General features: G+C 32.5%; 1 protein-coding gene across 1 annotated transcript in view; it reads left to right on the forward strand.

The window, feature by feature from the left end:
* The window catches only part of LOC143226981 (bromodomain adjacent to zinc finger domain protein 2B-like), a 166,931-nt gene that overhangs the window by 43,321 nt on the left and 105,704 nt on the right, over positions 1-17,906 (forward strand). Inside the window, 3 exon segments of the mRNA XM_076458530.1 lie at positions 7,188-7,364; positions 10,608-10,682; positions 17,017-17,095. Coding sequence (XP_076314645.1) covers positions 7,188-7,364; positions 10,608-10,682; positions 17,017-17,095 — 331 coding nt within the window.

Below are 17,906 nucleotides of genomic sequence, written 5' to 3' on the forward strand. Positions count from 1 at the left end.
CTGGAGTGTTAAAGTAAAGCTGTGGTATTACAGAGTTGTATTTTGTTAGAATGGACTCTGTCAGCACATGGCTGAGGTTCTGGAGTGTTAAAGTAAAGCTGTGGTATTACAGAGTTGTATTGTGTTAGAATGGACTCTGTCAGCACATGGCTGAGGTTCTGGAGTGTTAAAGTAAAGCTGTGGTATTACAGAGTTGTATTTTGTTCGAATGGACTCTGTCAGCACATGGCTGAGGTTCTGGAGTGTTAAAGTAAAGCTGTGGTATTACAGAGTTGTATTTTGTTCGAATGGACTCTGTCAGCACATGGCTGAGGTTCTGGAGTGTTAAAGTGAAGCTGTGGTATTACAGAGTTGTATTGTGTTAGAATGGACTCTGTCAGCACATGGCTGAGGTTCTGGAGTGTTAAAGTAATGCTGTGGTATTACAGAGTTGTATTTTGTTAGAATGGACTCTATTAGCAAAAACAATACCAATGTTAATCTGGATTTTTCATTTTTATACGAATTGAGGCATGTTACGTGGTAATGCATGAACATCTGGAGGGACATACGAATTGAGGTATGTTATGTAGTAATGCATGAACATCTGGAGGTACATACGAATTGAGGTATGTTACGTAGTAATGCATGAACATCTGGAGGTACATACGAATTGAGGTATGTTACGTAGTAATGCATGAACATCTGGAGGTACATACGAATTGAGGTATGTTACGTAGTAATGCATGAACATCTGGAGGTACATACGAATTGAGGTATGTTACGTAGTAATGCATTAACATCTGTTGGTACATACGAATTGAGGTATGTTACGTAGTAATGCATGAACATCTGGAGGTACATACGAATTGAGGTATGTTACGTAGTAATGCATGAACAGCTGGAGGAACATATGAATTGAGGTATGTTACGTAGTAATGCATGAACATCTGGAGGTACATACGAATTGAGGTATGTTACGTAGTAATGCATGAACATCTGGAGGTACATACGAATTGAGGTATGTTACGTAGTAATGCATGAACAGCTGGAGGAACAACTCACCAGTTTTTCTTTATTAATCTGTAGAACAATTTGACCTGTCTATTATCCGACTTTTGTACTATTCTTAAACCGTGCTATCTTTTAGTGTATTGTAAATCGTGTTCCTATTAGCTATGTTGCTTTCTGCTTGCCTGTAACTACTTCCGCTTCTAGTCGACCAGCTCTCTTTTCTCTCTCTCTCGGGGTTCCCCTCTGGCTTCATGATGCGCCCTCTAGTGATGGTGTAAATCAACAACCTGATTCCAAAACTCGTTAAGGTATAAGTTTATTTTTTGTAAGTTTTCAGAACACTGTTTCTGTATGTTCATCATAAAGATAAATATTATTTTTAGAAATTCGAAAAACAAAGTTTCGTTGCTGAGTATTGGTTGTTCTATTTTTTATATATTTTGAGCCATTTACTTTACTGGTTATTGACGGGAAAAGCAACATACTTAGTTCACGTGTGTGGAAGTGTTAAAATAACTTATTATTCCACAGAATTACGAATAATGAACGCAATTTAGTATATTAAACTGTGTGTGTGATTAAATGCAGTGTTTCTGTTATTCATTTCATAAATGTCGCGTCCATGTTTTTGGCTTTTGGAGCCGTATTTTTGATGCATCATTTTCTCACACAAGATCCCGTATGTAGCACTGTAGAATGGTTTAGAATTTGAAAACTTTAGTCGTTGATGCCAGCGTATTATATATATATATATATATATATACAGATAAGCAGCGTGTTGCTCACTAGCTCGGATTTTTTTTTTTTTTTTACTTTGGTGATATTGATTAAATTATAATAGATAATAACATTAGTATAAAGTATTTAATTTGGGTAAATAAATTCTGTAAAAGAGAAAAAAGAATAGACCATGTAAAAACATTTTGACCAGATCACATGTTAAAACTGTTTTAATTGTACCACGTTATTTTGTAACCGTTTGTTAATGAGAGATGGAAGGACATGTCTGAGAGACATAATATCACCGAGTCCCACGCGCTTGAGAACCAGCCCTTATTACATATATTTTTACTTTTAGGTTTGTTTCTTCGTGTAAATGTATGTTTCGATAGATAATACATTAATTTGAGAGCTGGAGAATGTGAAAACAGGCCGCTTAGTGTACGAGAACCATGTTAACTCCTTCGAACGTTAAACCTTTAGTTTTTGTTTTGTTTTTTAGCAGAACGTCCTTGATGAAATTTAGTTGCGTGAACGACAACTACCTGTTGTAGAACACAGCTGTGAAGGGACGACAACAGGCAGTTACTGTCCATTCCATTGTAATGATCAGTTTTATGTTTTTATTTAGGCCACTCACTGTGCGTGTATTTTCATCGTTTTAATTTCCTCAATATTTTTACGAGACGAATTTATCTTCTTGATAGTGGAAACGGTTTTTAAGTTGATGTTGTAACGCACATGTTTGTTTTCGCGTGTTTCTCTCAAACACTGAATTTAAACCTACAGCCTCAAACACCAGCCAACACCTGCATCATGAAAGCTTTGTGTGGTACTCATGCGTGCAGCTACATACCCTCATAAGTTATAACGTGTTAATAATGCTCGTAAGCACGTACTTTCAACACACAGTACGATGCAAATGCCACTACTATACCTACTTTTTAACACTTGTATAAAAGTTAAACCTAATTACTTAATTACAAAGTATAACAGTACTCTGTCCAATGACACTTGTATTCGTGAAACCAATGAAACTTGTATTTGTGAAACCATCTTGCATTCAGTGTTTATTGTGTCGATGTTTCAGTAACAATAATAAAGAGAACGTTTATTAATAATTTTGTGACCCAGCGGTCAAAGAATTCGGTCTGATAATTCGAAGATTCATGGTTTGCGACCCGTAGCTACACATTCCACTATGGCGCATTAAGAGATAAATAAGATTTTCGGTCAAATCCTTCCATTCGATCAGTAACTCAAGAGTTGGTGGTGGGTGCTCACATCTTATTAGACCAATGTTAGAGACAGCTATGCTGTTTTTGTGTGTGCGGCTTTGTTCACCACTTAGAAAGCTGTTTTAGACCTTTACCAATGAAAAACTCTAACGTAACCATTGTATATTGTTGAAATTTGTATGAGTATCAATCTTATGTACTCATTATTTACAGTGCATCTCTAACGGAAATAGAACATTGTTGAAATTTGTATAGTACTTTGTCGTCAATCTTATGTACTCATTATTTACCATAAAACTCTAACGGAAATGTATATTGTTGAAATTTGTATAGTATCAATCTTATGTACTCATTATTTACCATAAAACTCTAACGGAAATGTACATTGTTGAAATTTGTATAGTATCAATCTTATGTACTCATTATTTACCATAAAACTCTAACGGAAATGTATATTGTTGAAATTTGTATAGTATCAATCTTATGTACTCATTATTTACCATAAAACTCTAACGGAAATGTACATTGTTGAAATTTGTATGGTATCAATCTTATGTACTCATTATTTACCATAAAACTCTAACGGAAATGTACATTGTTGAAATTTGTATAGTATCAATCTTATGTACTCATTATTTACCATAAAACTCTAACGGAAATGTACATTGTTGAAATTTGTATGGTATCAATCTTATGTACTCATTATTTACCATAAAACTCTAACGGAAATGTACATTGTTGAAATTTGTATGGTATCAATCTTATGTACTCATTATTTACCATAAAACTCTAACGGAAATGTACATTGTTGAAATTTGTATAGTATCAATCTTATGTACTCATTATTTACCATAAAACTCTAACGGAAATGTACATTGTTGAAATTTGTATAGTATCAATCTTATGTACTCATTATTTACCATAAAACTCTAACGGAAATGTACATTGTTGAAATTTGTATAGTATCAATCTTATGTACTCATTATTTACCATAAAACTCTAACGGAAATGTACATTGTTGAAATTTGTATAGTATCAATCTTATGTACTCATTATTTACCATAAAACTCTAACGGAAATGTACATTGTTGAAATTTGTATGGTATCAATCTTATGTACTCATTATTTACCATAAAACTCTAACGGAAATGTACATTGTTGAAATTTGTATGGTATCAATCTTATGTACTCATTATTTACCATAAAACTCTAACGGAAATGTACATTGTTGAAATTTGTATGGTATCAATCTTATGTACTCATTATTTACCATAAAACTCTAACGGAAATGTACATTGTTGAAATTTGTATAGTATCAATCTTATGTACTCATTATTTACCATAAAACTCTAACGGAAATGTACATTGTTGAAATTTGTATAGTATCAATCTTATGTACTCATTATTTACCATAAAACTCTAACGGAAATGTACATTGTTGAAATTTGTATAGTATCAATCTTATGTACTCATTATTTACCATAAAACTCTAACGGAAATGTATATTGTTGAAATTTGTATAGTATCAATCTTATGTACTCATTATTTACCATAAAACTCTAACGGAAATGTATAGTGTTGAAATTTGTATAGTATCAATCTTAACGGAAATGTACATTGTTGAAATTTGTATAGTATCAATCTTATGTACTCATTATTTACCATAAAACTCTAACGGAAATGTACATTGTTGAAATTTGTATGGTATCAATCTTATGTACTCATTATTTACCATAAAACTCTAACGGAAATGTATATTGTTGATACTTTATTCTTCTCTACGTAGTATTAACCTTGTATATTTATTACTTAACACTGGTACGTTGTGAAACTTCTAAAGGTAATTAATCGTAACATAACTTTTAATTGAAAAGCAGATAAGTAGACCTTTAATTTTCTATTTATGTTGCGATACTGCCCACGTGTTACATCTCAGATGTAACATATTGCTAGTGTGTAATTGGATATATTCATATCTAGTATAGTATATGTATTAAAACCAACAAAGAAGAGAAGACAAATTAAAATCAATATAAGGTCGCCATTTTTATTTCCTGAGGTAATCTCCACGTGAGATATGAAGTATTTACTCTGCGTTGTTTGAACGCTTGTTTGTCATATCATTGCTTGGCGTGTAGTTACGTAACGGTAGTAGCAACGGTAGCCCTAAGATTTAATATTATACATAAATTAATGTATGCCATTCAAGACGTCTTACAGCTTTCTGGTGTAAGTATACATATATTTGTATTTTGTAATATACATATGCAATTTTAAATAATTCGAATTATCTAGGAAAAAACTTGGATGGCTTTTCTTTTCCTTTTTCCCTAGCGAATATTTCGTTATTAGCCCTACTTTTTCACTTCTTTCTGACTTAGTCGAAACAGATATAATTTAATTATATCTATAATTAACACTGTTTATTTTATAGCTTGGCGTAAACTTACATAGTTGTATCCGTATATCTAAGTTGTATAATAGCTCCCCCAGTGGTACAGTGGTATGTCTGCGGACTTACACAGGAAAAACCGGGTTTCGATACTCGTGGTGGGCAGAGCACAGATAGCCCATTGTGTAGCTTTGTGCTTAATTCAAAACACACACGTGTAAGTTGTGTAACATTTCACATTTGTCGTCGTTACATAACTTCTGTAACGTTTTATACTTAATGTAGTAATACGATTGTAATGTACGTTTTGTAACGTTTAGTTTCTCTATATCACAGTTTTATTAGTTATGTACAGTTTTATCTTTGCCGTCGAAGGGGCGTAATTTATATAAATATCCAACGTTTTAATTTTGGCGTCCTAATTTATAATTGACGTAAATTATCTGACATTTTGTTTGTCGTTTTGACAGAACAGTTTATCTAAATATGTAACGTTTAATTCTATTTGACCTAGTATCTTAGTTCACATAAATTATGCACAGTTTTATGTTCGTAATAATTATTATATAATAATAAATAAATTATTATAATATTATATTTCAGACGCCATGTTCAAAATTTATATAAACTATATTAATGGTGTTTTGAATTGTTTTTCACCTATTTCAGTAAACGTGTATTTATACATAATCTGGAGAAGATTTAATATTAATGATACAAATTTATTTTTCTGAATTATTTATAATACAAGCTGTTTAATGTAATAGAAATAAAATATAAAGTCACAAAAGTGTCATCCATTCCACTTATCACTGAGTTATACCGAGGGAGGGAGTGACTGTCAAATGATGGAACTTCAAAGTTATTTCTGTAAGTCACATAGTGATTTATATGACAGTTAAAGTAAATTATGTAACGTTTCATATTTGGCATTATAGTTCCTAATTTATGTTTATGCCCATCGTTCTACTGTCACAATTTATGTAAATTATGTAATTTTATTTTTACTGTGTTAATAAAGACAGGCTGGAATGTTTTAAAAACATTCATTCTTAGTGTAGTTGACCAGTTGTGTATTACAGATAACAAGCGTAGGGTGTGACGTCATTGTTACGTTTATGTACGTTAGACTTTAAAGTAGCGAAAGGAATGAATAAGATCAGAGGAAAATATAATTCTCTAAAAATTCAACATGACTAGTTATGTTTGATAGTTTTTACCAGCCCCAGATATTTTATTTTCTGTTCTTTAATAGGCTTTGGCCCTGAAAGTTTATACGTCAACAAAGGACTTAATTGTCTTTTATAGTTAGTGTGACATTCAGTTACAGTTGGGACTTCACTAGGTATTTAAGGCTAGTTATAGAAATAATGAAAATATTGTTATAATTAATTTTACTTTGAGATTTGTTTGAGTTTTTATTGTATTAGCTTCAAGCAACAATGGTTTGAACATGAGGTAATTTTTTACATTTGTGCCTTGAAGTAACGATAGGCTGGAGGACTGAAGATTTTGGATAGTTTTTTTACATTTGTGCTTTATAACAATAATTTCACATAAGTGTCCATTTAATATTTTTATTCAAAAATAAGAGAAGTTTCTAATAACATTAAATTAAAGATTAATAAAATTACTTTTGTTGGTATTAAATTTTGGAATTTAGGATTTCAAATTTTTTTAGACATTGTTGCTTAAAATTTCTCATTCTCCTGTTTTTGTAGGTAATCTCCAGTTTGGAACCACAGAGATTTATTTATATTTTTTTTCAATAAAATACAATTTTTGTTCTTCTAAGGTGATAAAAATCCAACCTTTTTTATTGCACCTTCCCTACTTATATCTAGGGATTCACATGTGGTGGTCTCCGGCAGAGTCGATCATCACCACCTCGAACGTTCTCTGTTCTAGTGCAACCTCTAACATTCCAACTACATTTAGCAGCAGCACCTCTGCAAGCTTTAAGTTGGACAATGTAATACTGAATACTACCCCTGCTGATGTAGTTCCACAGCCTCGTAGAAGTGAGTGTCAGCTGTTTGTTTGCATTTGTGAATCATTGATCAGTCTTTTTAGTTCATGACTGGCTTTGAAAGGTGGACAAGGAAATATAGCATCAAGTAATTTCATTATTCTAAAGACAAACATAGGTAAAAAAAAATAGAATACTGAAGTACAGTACTGACAGTGTACCAAAACAAAAACATAATACACAAAAAAGACAAACTTTACTGAATGTAGAGTACTGACAGTGTGTCTAAAGAGAAACATAATGAAGAAGAAAAACAGAAGTTATTAAATGTAGAGTACTGACAGTGTGTCTAAAGAGGAACATAATGAAGAAGAAAAACAGAAGTTATTAAATGTAGAGTACTGACAATATGTTTAAAGAGGAACATAATGAAGAAGAAAAACAAAGGTTACTAAATGTAGAGTACTGACCATGTCTAAAGAGGAACATAATGAAGAATAAAAACAAAGGTTACTAAATGTAGAGTACTGACCATGTCTAAAGAGGAACATAATGAAGAATAAAAACAAAGGTTACTAAATGTAGAGTACTGACAGTGTGTCTAAAGAGGAACATAATGAAGAAGTAAAACAAAGGTTACTAAATGTAGAGTACTGACCATGTCTAAAGAGGAACATAATGAAGAATAAAAACAAAGGTTACTAAATGTAGAGTACTGACAGTGTGTCTAAAGAGGAACATAATGAAGAATAAAAACAAAGGTTACTAAATGTAGAGTACTGACAGTGTGTCTAAAGAGGAACATAATGAAGAAGAAAAACAAAGGTTACTAAATGTAGAGTACTGACCATGTCTAAAGAGGAACATAATGAAGAAGAAAAACAAAGGTTACTAAATGTAGAGTACTGACAGTGTGTCTAAAGAGGAACATAATGAAGAAGTAAAACAAAGGTTACTAAATGTAGAGTACTGACAGTGTGTCTAAAGAGGAACATAATGAAGAAGAAAAACAAAGGTTACTAAATGTAGAGTACTGACAGTGTGTCTAAAGAGAAACATAATGAAGAAGAAAAACAAAGGTTACTAAATGTAAAGTACTGACAGTGTGTCTAAAGAGGAACATAATGAAGAAGAAAAATAAAGGTTACTAAATGTAGAGTACTGACAGTGTGTCTAAAGAGGAACATAATGAAGAAGTAAAACAAAGGTTACTAAATGTAGAGTACTGACAATGTGTCTAAAGAGGAACATAATGAAGAAGTAAAACAAAGGTTACTAAATGTAGAGTACTGACAGTGTGTCTAAAGAGGAACATAATGAAGAAGAAAAATAAAGGTTATTAAATGTAGAGTACTGACTGTGTCTAAAGAGGAACATAATGAAGATGAAAAACAAAGGTTACTAAATGTAGAGTACTGACAGTGTGTCTAAAAAGGAACATAATGAAGAAGAAAAACAAAGGTTACTAAATGTAGAGTACTGACCATGTCTAAAGAGGAACATAATGAAGAATAAAAACAAAGGTTACTAAATGTAGAGTACTGACAGTGTGTCTAAAGAGGAACATAATGAAGAAGAAAAACAAAGGTTACTAAATGTAGAGTACTGACAGTGTGTCTAAAGAGGAACATAATGAAGAAGAAAAACAAAGGTTACTAAATGTAGAGTACTGAGTGTGTCTAAAGAGGAACATAATGAAGAAGAAAAATAAAGGTTACTAAATGTAGAGTACTGACAGTGTGTCTAAAGAGGAACATAATGAAGAAGAAAAACAAAGGTTACTAAATGTAGAGTACTGACAGTGTGTCTAAATAGGAACATAATGAAGAATAAAAACAAAGGTTACTAAATGTAGAGTACTGACAGTGTGTCTAAAGAGGAACATAATGAAGAAGTAAAACAAAGGTTACTAAATGTAGAGTACTGACAGTGTGTCTAAAAAGGAACATAATGAAGAAGAAAAACAAAGGTTACTAAATGTAGAGTACTGACCATGTCTAAAGAGGAACATAATGAAGAAGAAAAACAAAGGTTACTAAATGTAGAGTACTGACAGTGTGTCTAAAGAGGAACATAATGAAGAAGGAAAACAAATGTTATTAAATGTAGAGTACTGACAGTGTGTCTAAAGAGGAACATAATGAAGAATAAAAACAAAGGTTATTAAATGTAGAGTACTGACAGTGTGTCTAAAGAGGAACATAATGAAGAATAAATACAAAGGTTATTAAATGTAGAGTACTGACAGTGTGTCTAAAGAGGAACATAATGAAGAAGAAAAACAAAGGTTACTAAATGTAGAGTACTGACAGTGTGTCTAAAGAGGAACATAATGAAGAAGAAAAACAAATGTTATTAAATGTAGAGTACTGACAGTGTGTCTAAAGAGAAACATAATGAAGAAGAAAAACAAAGGTTACTAAATGTTTCTTTTCTCAGGTTTCTGCGTATACACATCTGTAAGAGGAAGTATAAACTTTGTTCCCACGTCATGCTACTGGGAGGGCAATATGTACCCACAACATGCTGATATGAGGGTTGTATGTACACACAACATTCTACTGTAAGAGTTGTGTAAGAGTAGTTCTGTGAGGGTTGTATATACTCACAGCATGACACTGTGAGGGTTTATGTACACATGTTACTGAAAGAGTTGTGTGTACACACAATATGGTACTGCAAGGGTTGTATGTACACACAGCATGCTAAACTGAGTGTTGTATGTACACAACATGCTATTTTGAGGGTTGTATGTGTGTATAATATACTGTAAGAGTTGTGTACACATGATTCTGTGAGGGTTGTGTACACACATGATTATGAGAGAGTTGTACATACAGCATGATACTGTGAGGGTTGTATGTACACACAATACGGTACTGTGAGGGTTGTATATACACACAGCATGCTAAACTGAGGGTTGTATGTACACACATGATACTGTAGCTATATTTTGTATACTGTATACACCAATGTTAGCAATCTGTATTCCATCTGTTGTTGTTTTATGAAGTACGTCTTTTTACAATAGTTATGAAATGTAGTATTCACTGATATGATTATTACTGATATAAAAGTAATTCAGTTTGTTGTGAGTTTTAATAAAATTACTAATTCATTTGGGAAACTTTCTCATGAGCATTATTTAGGAAAGAAACAAATTAATTTAAAGATTAACACAGGTTAAAATGTTTTTGTTACTATCTCAATCTAATCAATTAAAGTGATTCCTTGTGTTTTGTGGTGAGAAATATTTAGGGTTATTTTTTACTTAATGATGGATTTGGTCTTTCAGTTGTAGAGGAAATGTTAGGACATCTGTACGCAAAACCTTCGTCATCTGAGGTTTATCTCGAACCTCAGGTCTCAGGTAATTTGCCATCTTTAATGGCATGATTCAGGCTTGGTGTTGTCATGTTGCATGGCTCTGAGCTGTTATACCTGAACACTTTGTTAAAAACTTTTCCTTTTATGCTTCAGATATTTTTTATTTTGGCTGACTTTAGATATCTCTAAGTAGTTGTTTAAATAATGTTCCTGTGGAAAACAGGACTGTGGAAACATTTTTATATCATATAATAATAATAGGTATTACGGAGCAAAGCAGTATGTTTTCAAGAATGATATTGTAATAATTGTTGTACATTCCTAAGATACATGATATTATAGTTAATGTTTAATAAATAAGTTGTATTAATGTTCAGAGAAGGGTATTAAATTATATATAAATTTAATAATTTCTTGATGTTAAATATGACTTTGGGGGACATTATGTACAGTTAATATAAAATTAAAACTTATTTTACTCAAGTTATTTCATATCATTTAAAGGAATTTTTAATTGTCACAAGTTGTTATTTTCACAACTGTTTTGTTTAATTGTTACATTAAATAGTTTTTGTTTGAATTAAAACAATACTTTGTATGACTTCATCAAAATACCTTCACATTGTTCTAGTTTTAAAATGACACTTCACAACAGTGTATAAAGAAATCCTCTTTTTGTGAAATTTGTTAGTTTAGAAGAGAAAATATGTTGATTTTGTATTTCCTCAATTAAGAATCAAACTTGTCGCTAAGTTTTAGAACAAATACTTTCTCTAGAAAGTAACTGGGTAAATGTTCTAATTCATATTCATGTGTATAAACAGAAGTTAATCTAAGAGTAAAACTGTTTTTAAACAACCTGATTTGTTGCTATGTCATGGTGTGTATATTATTTTGGTATTTTACTTGTCAGGCTAGAGTTAGTTAATTCTAAGTATAGAAAGGTGCTCGTATAGTCTAGTTCTTATTGGTGTGAATTGTTTCTTTTGGTGCTTGTTTGCTTAATTTTCAAGTTTGATGAACATAGAATTGGTGATACCACTGCTCAGCAAGGCAAAGAACTTGGCAGTCTTAGTGATAGAAGCAGCTTACCATTATCTTAGTTTTGGCACACCTGAATTTGCAGTGTTTTAGTTCTGTAAAATGCCATTTGTGGATGTAAATGTTAGAAACAGTTTACCAAGTTCTTAGTACCAGACATTTAATTGTATAAAGTGCCACTTGGAGATGTTAGTGAAGATTAGTGTAATTTTTAATATCTGTGTGATAGTATGTTATGGTAAGACTCTTGATAGTGTAGATGTCAGTGAATTTGTTAAATATCTTATTATCTTTAGTCATAAGGAGATCATGTTATACTTCTAAATATTCTAAGACATCATGTCAGGCTTCTGAACATTGTTGTGTTGTTAAATTATTTATAAGCTTTAGTCCTAAGGTACCATTTAATTTATTAAACAGTCATCTGACCAGGACTTCACACTTCTATTATCAGTAAACAATTTATCATAACATTAATAAACAGTAATAATGGAATTGTGAAAAAGAACCAGATAAAAAATAACTAATTCCAAGAAAATGAATATTACAAATACAATATTTCAACAATACTTTCCATTAGCAATAAGAATATTGAATGACAAATAACAATAATTGTATCCTTCAATAACTATTTCATGGCTCTCTCTTAGTAAAGCTTCTGGCAGAGGATTTGCTTATATAGTAGGTCACGAGAGTACAACCTCGAGATTCTATATTCACAAACTTTTGTGCTACATTAATAGTATCTGTATGTTATTTCTAGGAAAGCTGGTGTCAGTTTCATTATACACGTGTATTTTAGTATCTGTATGTTATTTCTAGGAAAGCTGGTGTCAGTTTCATTATACACACGTGTATTTAAGTATCTGTATGTTATTTCTAGGAAAGCTGGTGTCAGTTTCATTATACACACATGTATTTAAGTATCTGTATGTTATTTCTAGGAAAGCTGATGTCAGTTTCATTATACACACATGTATTTAAGTATCTGTATGTTATTTCTAGGAAAGCTGGTGTCAGTTTCATTATACACATGTGTATTTAAGTATCTGTATGTTATTTCTAGGAAAGCTGGTGTCAGTTTCATTATACACATGTGTATTTAAGTATCTGTATGTTATTTCTAGGAAAGCTGATGTCAGTTTCATTATACACACGTGTATTTATTCAAAACACAAAAGATTCTGTGGAAGATGCACTAGCAATTTAATACATTTCATAAATAACCTAAATAATAGCAGGAACTAATAAATGAATGATAAATACAACCATGATAATACAAAAATATAGTGATCTTGCAACTTTAATTTATGTTGAGATGTAGTATCAATAAAAGTTTCTTTGAAATAAATTAGTTTCAGTTTGCTAAAGAAATGTTACAGTAATAAAAATAGTTTGCTTTCAGTTTATTAATTTCAAAAGTTTCAGAACAAATTTAATTATATTGTCTTTCAGGAATTGTTTTCCATGTTAGTATAATGTTAGAAATAGTTTTATTTTAATTCTGTTCCCATACCTGTTTGCCTCCTCCCTTCATAAGCTTTCCAGAAAAATACTCGCTTCTCATGCTACAGCTATTGTCTGACTTCTAAGGTTTCTTTCTTTTGCCCATATAAGCATTGATTGGAATTTGTTTTCCTGGCTCTAGTGTTTTATTCCCACTTAACTGGTCCTAGCAGTATCTGTTTCATGATACTTGCATCAATTCACCTCCTGTCTTGGTACTGTATATAAAAACCTTTTTCAAATGATGTTTTTACCTTTTTCTGGCATAGTGTTCACTAACAGGTTTCTCTGTAGTATGACCAACTGCTGGAGATTCTTTGAGTATTCTTTGTGTTACTTGTTTGATTTCCATAAAAAATTTGTATTTGGCAAACCAGTTTATGGCCAACTTGAGTATGTCACAGTTTATCATTCCCTGCATCTTTTATTTTAGGAATCCTCTTAGCATTTATCACATCATTTTGATGATGAGTTAGAACCATTGTTAGCATCCACATTGGTTTGACTTTAAGCTTCTACACTTGTACTTCACCCTTTGGCATTAGCAATCAAGACATTCAATCACGACTGAACTGGATTGCATCTGTGTGCTTCTCCACCTGTTTGTCTGAGTTTGCATTCATTAGGTAGCACCAGAATTGCCCTCTTATTCATGGTTTCTGCCTCTATTTCACCTTCAGGAGTATCCACCACTTTCATTTTCTCTTTGGCTATTTCTGTGGAGGCAGCTGTAATTTGATATTTTACACCCATCCATTCATAAAGCTTGACATGTCTGGAGATTATGTGGTTCTTTGCAAGGCCTTGGGATTTAATGTATGAGGTTGCCATGTACCTGTCACAGTCTCTGTATCATTCCATAATTAACATTTAGCAACTGAAATAGCACATGTTACTGAAACATTAAAATAGCACAATATTGACAATCATGTATTGTGAGGAGGTTGAATCCACTTTGTTCAAATGTGCCACCCATAGCTTGGTTTTTGACTTGTGTATTGAACAAGGGTTTTGTATCTTCCACAATCACCTAGTGTTAGGCAACCTTATTCTTGAAAATTTAAATACTTGAAGAGACAAAAATTCTTTGAGTCCCCAATGCTTACCAGCCTCCTTAAGTTGTTTCAGGTCCTTTATCCCTAATATCTGTTTCAGTTACCCAACAGGAGTATGAAGGTGGTGAAATATGTTCTACCAACCCTTCTCCTTATTTGCCATGTATTACCCCTTAATGGTAATTTTTTGTTGCTGATTGCATATGGATGTATCACCACTTGGAGTTATTTTTGCTGCATGTGTTCAGTACATTTTATTATTCTTCCAATGTATTTCTGTACCCAGAGAAGTCCTTCTTACCTGAGACAGCCAAGTAAAGAGATAAATGATTTTCATTTCTATGATTGATCAGATTTTGGTTATTTGCCATAAATAGCTTTTTATTCATTGTGACCCTCTGGTTTCCCATGATTTATTCCCAGTTACTTTTAACAGGATGGCTACAAGAATTGACCCATATTGCTTATTCTAGGCTCTCTTTGGAGGTGAGGTGACTTTGCAAGTCATGTCTCCTCAGGTTTGTCACATTCTTATGTCCTTAGTGTCTTGGTTGAATTATCCAATGGAGGACAATGTGTGGACTGGAATGTGGCCCTTCCCAATACCTGACTGTCACATTGTTTTGCACCATGTGGAAGTATCTTCTTCTGAGGGTTTTCAACTACCTCATGTAGCTATCCACTAGGTTATAAAGAGGGGTGATTATTTTTTTATTACTTATTTCCTCTTTCCTTTACAGAGTCCCTTACCTCTTTTTCTTGGGATCCCACTCTGTGATGAGTGTTTCCCAGTCAGGTGTACTTTTATCAAACCAGATCCACACAAACAACCACTAACTCAGTATACTTTATCTAGGTTGTAACAGGCTCTGTAGAAATGAGGTGTTCCGTAAGACCATCTAGACACACACCAAATGTTTTTACTGTGCTGGACCACCACTCATGGGCTATCATGAGTGAAGTATAAGGGAGTCCTGCTCCTCCCTGCTGATCAGTAAATTGTGTAAATTATGGTTGGCTTACTTCTAAAAATATAAGGAACTGAGGATGACTATTCATCATTCTGAGACTGGATGAGTCCTGTTGAGTATAGGATACAGGATCCTGTCATTCTGAGTTTCGGGTGTTGCTTACCTTCTTGTTGTGATTTTTGAATGCATCACTCTATGGTACAGGTTGGAATCCACTTTAAAAATATGTCTGTTGTGGTCCAAGTGCCTGAGTCACCATACCAAGATTTAGGAATCACTCTACAATCTCAATTCTGAGCAGTGGGATCTTGGCTATGTGGTTGGGTCCTGGCCAGTGGTGATAAAGGATCGTGTCAAATTTTACCTTCAATGCACGATTTAAGTTCCAGATTAAGGGCACATCTGTTTTGGAAGTAGTGCAGTTCTCCCAGTGGGATGCTAATCTTATGTCTGTGCAGACAAGTTTTGTAATGTTGTTACTGGTCCCTCTACCTTGTCAGTGTGTAGCTGTAGTGTGAGTGAAGAGAAGTATAGTTTAAAGGTTGACACTTTTTAAATTGAAGATGTATCTATTCACACGTTGAAGAAGATGTATCTATTCACACATTGAAGATGTATCTATTCACACGTTGAAGAAGATGTATCTATTCACACGTTGAAGAAGATGTATCTATTCACACGTTGAAGAAGATGTATCTATTCACACGTTGAAGAAGATGTATCTATTCACACGTTGAAGAAGATGTATCTATTCACACGTTGAAGAAGATGTATCTATTCACACGTTGAAGAAGATGTATCTATTCACACGTTGAAGATGTATCTATTCACACGTTGAAGATGTTGTATCTATTCACACTTTGAAGATGTTGTATCTATTCACACTTTGAAGATGTTGTATCTATTCACACTTTGAAGATGTTGTATCCATTCACACTTTGAAGATGTTGTATCCATTCACACTTTGAAGATGTTGTATCCATTCACACTTTGAAGATGTTGTATCCATTCACACTTTGAAGATGTTGTATCTATTCACACTTTGAAGATGTATCTATTCACACTTTTCTGCTCTTCCTCATCACTGAGAGCCAGCAATGTAGACTGTGGATTAGGTCAGTCTCTAAAAAGTGATACTTTTGTCTGAAGGAGGTGCGTAATAGAGGACACATTGAAGTAGGTAGAGAGTGTGAGGAGACAGATATTGACAAGTGCAGTTAAGTGGGATGTGAAACTCTGGAGGAAGCAACAAAAACATTCAAACTAATGCTTAGACGTGTAAAGGGAAAGAAACCCTGGCAGTCTAGTAATAGCTGGAGTGTGAGGGGAGGTAATATTATTGGAAATACATTTTCAGTTTAATAAAATGTTATTGTTTTGAAATATAGTGTAAAAACAATAATTATTGTATGAATATGATGGTATTCCTTGTATTTGTATATAGAGGTGTTGCTAGGTACGTGAAAGATTTAGTGCACGCTTCCATGATGGGAATTTTTGGCATTTCAATATGATATCGATCATGGTTTCCTATTCTGGTTAGCAATACCTCTGTTTTAATACAGTTTAATGTTGGATTATCATATTAGTAATGCAGTGTTTACCTGAAAGAAAAAGCCTTACTTAGCATTTTAAAGTTTTGTTTTGTCTGATCAGATCATAGTAGTTCACTGCTTGTCTGGCAATAAAAAAAGCTTTACTTAACGTGGTATTCTTTTGTTTTTTTTAGTTGAATTTGTGTTGATGGTGGTGTGTTTGTCTGGAAGTGTACTTAACATTATAATGTTTTTTTGTCTGTTTACAGATGTTAATGGTTTAGTCTCTGATAATCATTTCCCTAAGACTGTTATAAGTACTTCTTTACAAACATTGGAGGACAAAAGGTGAGTGCATGCTTTTAATTTCTTTCTCCTGATTTGGAGCAGCAGTAGATATACACAATATATTACTGTCATTATGCTTTAATTTTACAGAAGTAACTTTGTGTATGTGTGCTTCTGATAAACATAGATAATGCACATTTGTTGTGTTTTTATTCTACATAAGAGTTGAAGTGTTTATTTTCTTTTTACAACAGTTTTTCTAAAATAGTGGTTCATTTCTATACATAGAATTAGTTTTTAAACATTTTTAATTGTTTGTATTTATGTTTTTTTTCACTGGAATGTCCACTGAACCTATAGTTTATTTAATTCATAGGTGAAACTGCATTTTGTTCCTTTTAACATATAACTTTAGATCACATAAGTATGTACAATTTTATGTCATCCATGTTTCTTTAACACTTGTCCTCGGTATTCTTTATTGGTCATGATACAAAGTTTTTGTACATTCAACATTTTCTTAAACTACTTTCTTTTTATGTTATTCCCATTAGCGTCTGATAAACTCTTAGCTAGTGATCTATATTTTAATAGTATATAAGTTTTCAGCTTTTAATTATACAAGGCAATATTTTAAAAAATCCTGAATTTCCCTTAGTGTAAAACATTTTCTCCATGCATTTTGTATTTTCTGTTTTATCCAGCATCCCATCAAAAAATACTAAAATAAATGCCAGTTACTAACTATAAAATTGTCATTGTTCAGACAGACCATACTTTTTATAGCTTTCAATGGTGTGTGGTTACACACCAGTCTCCTCCTGTCAGGATTTGTTAATAATTCTTTTCTATATTTATATATATATACATA

The sequence above is a fragment of the Tachypleus tridentatus genome, chromosome 9 (genome assembly GCF_004210375.1).
Source record: "Tachypleus tridentatus isolate NWPU-2018 chromosome 9, ASM421037v1, whole genome shotgun sequence".
Lineage (NCBI taxonomy): Eukaryota > Metazoa > Arthropoda > Merostomata > Xiphosura > Limulidae > Tachypleus > Tachypleus tridentatus.